The following is a 5,594-nucleotide window of genomic DNA, read 5'->3' as shown; positions in this document are numbered from 1 at the left end:
GTTAGTTAGTTAGTTAGTTAGTTAATTGTTTATTGAACATACAATACAACAACAATTGACAAAAGGCAAACAAAATTACAAAAGGAGAAATAAAAATAAAAAGTAAATAAAACAAACATCATCACCGTTATATGCTCAAAGGAGTAGGAAGAAGTATACAACTTATCTAGTCCTACCCCTTGTTGTGTAATAATATAAATAGATCATTTTTCAATGCAAAAGAAAAGGAAGAGATCTACATCTCATCAAGTACTTATGTGTACTGTACTTATCTATTTATACACCTTTCTGTATATATATATATATATATATATATATAATTTAAATCTGTTATATGATGTAATTATATCCTTGAATCAGTCAAAAAATGACAATAGAATTTTATTATGCATGCCCATAATTGACAATGATAGTTTGTCATACAATGGACTTCTCAGCGTACTTCAGCAAAAATTGTTTTTCTGCTTTTAAGGTTGTGATAACTAAGTCATTTCTGAATTTTTTTTTTTTTTACTTCCAACAACTCTAAATGTTCAGCAGCATCAAGTAGATCCATATATATATATTTTTTCATATTTTTGTCTTAGTGTCCACTGCGCCCTAAGCATCTCATCAGTCTGACTTTCACAAAAAGTATTTAAAAAATAAAATAAAATAAAAAAGCAGGTCACCTTTAAACTACGGTGGCGTGTGACCTGCATCACCGGAAGCTGTTCGTGGTCAGCACTCTGCAATTGCAGCTTGCGATCAGAGGTGTTGCCTTTTATTGTTATTATTTTTCTCATTCAGAGTTTGTTTAAAGTACAATTCACCGAGGGCACTGTCAAAGAATGGGAATCTGGAGGGCTGAGAGAAGCATTTTAAAACAGTACACATGAATTACGATACTTAACACGCTGAAAAAGGGCGTCCCATGCCTTCGCGGGAGTTTGGTTGATCGAAAAGTAGATCTTCAGTCAAAAAAGGTTGGGAACCCCTGACTTAAGGGATTAATGCTGTAATCACGGGAAACGCATTATAATTGACAATATATCAACATTTATTCATTATAATGGATGTATTTGCAACATATGTGGGTGCAAATGTTGCAGCGACCAGCTGCAATGGTTTAAAAATGACAGCATGCTGCCATTTTGAAGTTCTGTTTGTTTGGACAATCATTTCAACTCCCTGGTATTGAGGCACAGCTTTGTACATGCTTTATATTGATTTTCTTTTTTAATCCAACAATGCCCATGACTTCATCATTAAAACACTGTCTCTGAATTTTCATATTTTTATTGTCCAAATACATCGATGATACAAGTGACTACGCGTGTAACACATTAATTAACCAACGCAGGGGGTTGCCGGATGTCCTCTGCTGTCTCTCTTTATATCGCCAGTATACGTTTTATCGCACATGTCGTGCACATGCTGACATTCAACAGTTTGTGGACTATATTTAATCAATGCGTGGGACAAAGTATTTCTGATTGGCCAGAAATTCGAGTGAGTCGTGGGACATTATAACCTGGAACGTACCGTGCCACTTTGACATGTGGCACGGCTGAGCTCCATAGGCACGCGAAGTAGAAGCATTCTTCCACTCAGCTTTTTTTAGTCTGTGTTTAACATTCTTTTCTTAGGTTTATTTAGGTTGTCTGGCGCTACAAAAAGTATGTAAAAAAGTACTTCATATAAAAATTACATTAAGAGCAGATGTTTGAATTCTTAAAAAAGATCAGTGGAAAAAACACGGATTTTGACCGACTCAGAGGAGTGAATGCCTCATCAGTCATGAACATCACCGCATGTCACTGGTCTGTTTTACAGGTTCTAGCTGATATATTTCTGGAGGGCTCTCTGCCATTGGACTCATTCCTTGACCGCTTCCTGCCTCTACGTTCCCTTGCTCACAAAAGACGTGTGCGGATAGAGAAATTCCAGGAGGTCATGCGACAGACAAGAGAGGATAAACCCACAGCTACGTCATCATCGCCAGGAATCATCCAAGGCCCCCAAGTTAATCACTGGAATCCACAAATCGCAACAGCAGCAAATCAGCAGCACCAAGCAAACAACAAATGCCAGACCTCCAGTTACTATAATGCTTCCCAACCTCTTCCTTCATCTGCAGGGGCTTCCTGTGGTGTCCCCTACCTCCAATGTCCTTCTTCTCCTTCCTGTACTCCTCCACCAGTTGCATTATTGGCAACAGGCACTGGCCCAGTCCTTCCCTCATCACAGGTAGTATCATCTGCAGGATTACCTTTTGCTCCGGCAGGGAGCTGCACTGGTCCCAGGCCAGCATTTAGACCGATGGCTTCAGTCCCTTGCCCTTATCCAACGCAGTCATCTTTCTCTGCCCCAAACCCAGGATCAGCTTTTGGCCAATACACACGAAACCACCCCCAAAGCAATACTGCAGTATACGCAGCTTCATATCGTGATGGTGGTTATAATTATCCAGCCAGTTCTGCTCATTACAATTCTCAGTCACCAACTGAAAGACCGATTTGCAGACCTGGAAATGGAGTACCGCAGCCATATTTTTGAAAGTATCTACTGCTCATTTTTCCTACTATGCCCTAATTCCACACACTTAATCCACCCTTTGCTGACAGGTTTCTCAGCCTAATTGCTACCCCCTCTTGTCTCTGTGTCATCTACTGTGACCTTTTCTTCAACTTTCAGATTTTAGGTTGTTATTCTGTCTTTTAATATTATGGTGGTTTTCTTTATTCCCTTAACCCCCACACCCTAGTCTCAGGTTGTTTATGGTTCTTAAAACAGTGATGGGGGACTCTTGTTATATGACTTGACTTGAGTCAGACTCAAGTTGCTATTTTTAGGATCTGCGGCTTGCATGCCAAAAACTTGATTTGACTTTATTGGGACTTGACATCTAAAGGCGTTTCCATAAGGCCCGCTCCACACCGAGACGGCCTCGCTTAACCCTGGATGTTCGCTTTTCCACTGGACTTTTTTGCGGCTGGGAACCGCTTTTCAGAACCATCTTGGAGGTGGTTTTAAAACGGTGGTTTTAAAACGCAGGTCCCAGCGCGTCTGTGTTGTCACTGTTATTTGATTGGCCAACAGCGATGCGGCAAGGAACTCCGCCGCCCATGTCCTGGTTTTAGACGAGCTGCCCGCTGGCCATCTGCAAAGTCATAAATATACAGAATATACAATAAATATAATTTTGACACCAACGTTGAACCATATTTACTTAAAATTTCATGTGTACTCATGGGTGCATTTTTGATGATGTTGTAAGGGTGCATACGCTTGCTCGCTGGGTCACATTCACTTGAATGAGAGGTCTCCAGAGGCGAGCCTCCTTGTCGCCCCTCCGGAACTACCGATTGTTCCCCCAACCCCACAGGGAATGGCAGCTTTGGGTGAACGCCGGAGGCCTCCAGATGCCGCAGAGTGAGGTCGATGAGCCACTGACTCAGAGAGGCGGCCAAATGAATGAGTTAGCTCTCCAAAATGAATGAGCCCTGGCGCCGAGCTTTGCATGCAGCTCGCGAAATCGCGATCCCGCACTTTCATCCATGGTACATATGTAATTGGAAATATGGTTCAGTGTTGTAAGACACAAAGAATGTCCGCTGTATACACTGTATTTTTGTCTTGACAGTGGCTGGCTGTCTCACTGTCTGAAAGCCAGAAAGTGATTTTTCGTCTATGTGAAAACGTTTGAGCATTGTTGAGCTGCACTTTGCAATGTTGCCACATCGTGCAACAACAATTCATATTTACTATCTCCCCCAAAACAGTGGCTTTGACTCGCCGTTTGCGAAATGTCATTTTACATGCTGCGAGTGTAAATCATGCAGCACAAGCTTGCACTGTTCAGTTCATCCCACCTTCATCCCGCCGTGTGCCTGTCGTAATGGAAAAGCAACGGCGGCCTCGTGGTGTAGTGCCCAGCATAACGGAGTGGTGTGGTATGTATGGGGCTGATTGGGGCAAATGGCGTCATAAGTGACTCGACTTGACTTAGACTGAAACTACATGACTTGGCAAGTTATCTTGTTTATACTTTGAATTCTGCATTTTAACAGTTTGCCTTTTTTTTTAAGGAAAGAAACTTTTTTTTTTTTTTCCATTCATGGCAACCTGGCAAGTGGCAACCCAGTCAGCAGCTGTGACGGAATGTCCACCCTTATTTCCTAACTCCTGAGTCACTTTATACTTTGTGTAGAACTATATAGTTGTCCCCTCATTCTTTTTATCGATTCGGACAGCCAGCTCACTCACTACTTGCGCCTCGTCGCATATCAGGTGACCACGTATCTATCATGATACTCTGGCGCATTAAGCTCTATGACTATTGTGAATAACAAAAAACATATTTTAAACTACCTGTATTTTATTTCCCTTGAACATATTTTGCGCCATGTTGTTTTCCTGCTTTCAATGCATTGTGGTCCAAATCAACCTGTTAAGTAAACATCTATGTACTTTTCCTAGTGCATTATGGGTTATTTTGAGTGCACTACATTTATCCTCCCTGGCCATTCGGACTCCCCTCCAAAATGATGTAACCCCTTAATAGTGCACTATATACTGTAGGAGTGTAGGGACTAGTGTGTACATTCTGACAGAGCCAGCGTCACTTCTTGGTGTGATGTAGCGGTGGTGGAAACAACTCGTAAGATCATTATTTAGAATTAATGGATTAAAGGCTTAATATTGGCACTTATATAATAGGTCTGTATGTAAAACGGTGGTAGTGGGTTTCGTCCATCCTTGTAATCATCCCTAACCGGGTCAAGTACCTACGGAGGCCCATTTAACGACTGAAAGAAACAAGCACAATCTGTTTTGCGTGTGTAATCCTCCAATACACTACTTCAGACTGAATGTGAAATATCACGACACACCGCTTGCCTCGTGCGTACTTGTCCTCCGTCCCAAAAAAGTTAACGCATCACCAGTCAATCTGATGATCCATGGTGGTTGTGTTGGCAGCTTCAAACGCATCACTGGTCACCCAAACACGCACACTGCATAGGGAACACGCCAGCGGAGCACAGGGAGGCGTGGGTGGACTAAATTCAATTACATTAAATACAACACTCCTCTTCCTAGCTCCGCTGCTGAGGAAAGGGGTTTTTCAAAAGCCGGTGACATCCTCCGGCCAAAGAGGACCGCCCTGGTCTTCCTCAAAGGGAACATGTCCCTATTGGGGAACCCCACCAACAAAGGGCAGTTTAAGGAGGAAAAGCAGCAGGGGTCCGAACACAAAAAAAAAAACAAAAAAAAAAAAACAAGAGTGTATTTTTTGTGTGTAAAGTTGTCCACGCTGTTCATAATATATAGTTTTTGTGTGTAAAGTGATCCATACTGTTTCACAATAAATGCAATTGTGTGCTAGCCTGTTGTACTTTTTTTTTTTTTTTTTACTGCTTGTCTTAAAATAGTGGTGATTTGAAGAGTGAGTCGCATGGGTGTGGAAAAATATTTAGAATTCAAATATTTGCTTGGAGCAGAATAAAATCACTGTACACTGTTGCATGTACTGGCCCGCTGTGTAAGCCATACTATAGCTTTGTGGGGGACATACATACATGTGGTGGTAAACGGTTCGTCAAAATGTTAAT

General features: G+C 41.8%; 1 protein-coding gene across 1 annotated transcript in view; it reads left to right on the top strand.

The window, feature by feature from the left end:
• Positions 1–5,367, top strand: part of vps37c (VPS37C subunit of ESCRT-I) — a 24,034-nt gene extending 18,667 nt beyond the window's left edge. The window contains exon 5 of the mRNA XM_019879720.1: positions 1,816–5,367. Coding sequence (XP_019735279.1) covers positions 1,816–2,538 — 723 coding nt within the window. The 3' untranslated portion in view covers positions 2,539–5,367. The remainder of the gene's footprint in view (positions 1–1,815) is intronic.
• The last annotated feature ends 227 nt before the right edge of the window (positions 5,368–5,594 follow it).

This window comes from Hippocampus comes, unplaced genomic scaffold, assembly GCF_001891065.2.
Source record: "Hippocampus comes isolate QL1 unplaced genomic scaffold, H_comes_QL1_v1.1 scaffold158, whole genome shotgun sequence".
Taxonomy (NCBI): Eukaryota; Metazoa; Chordata; class Actinopteri; order Syngnathiformes; family Syngnathidae; genus Hippocampus; species Hippocampus comes.
This window is presented reverse-complemented; position numbering and strand designations above follow the sequence as displayed.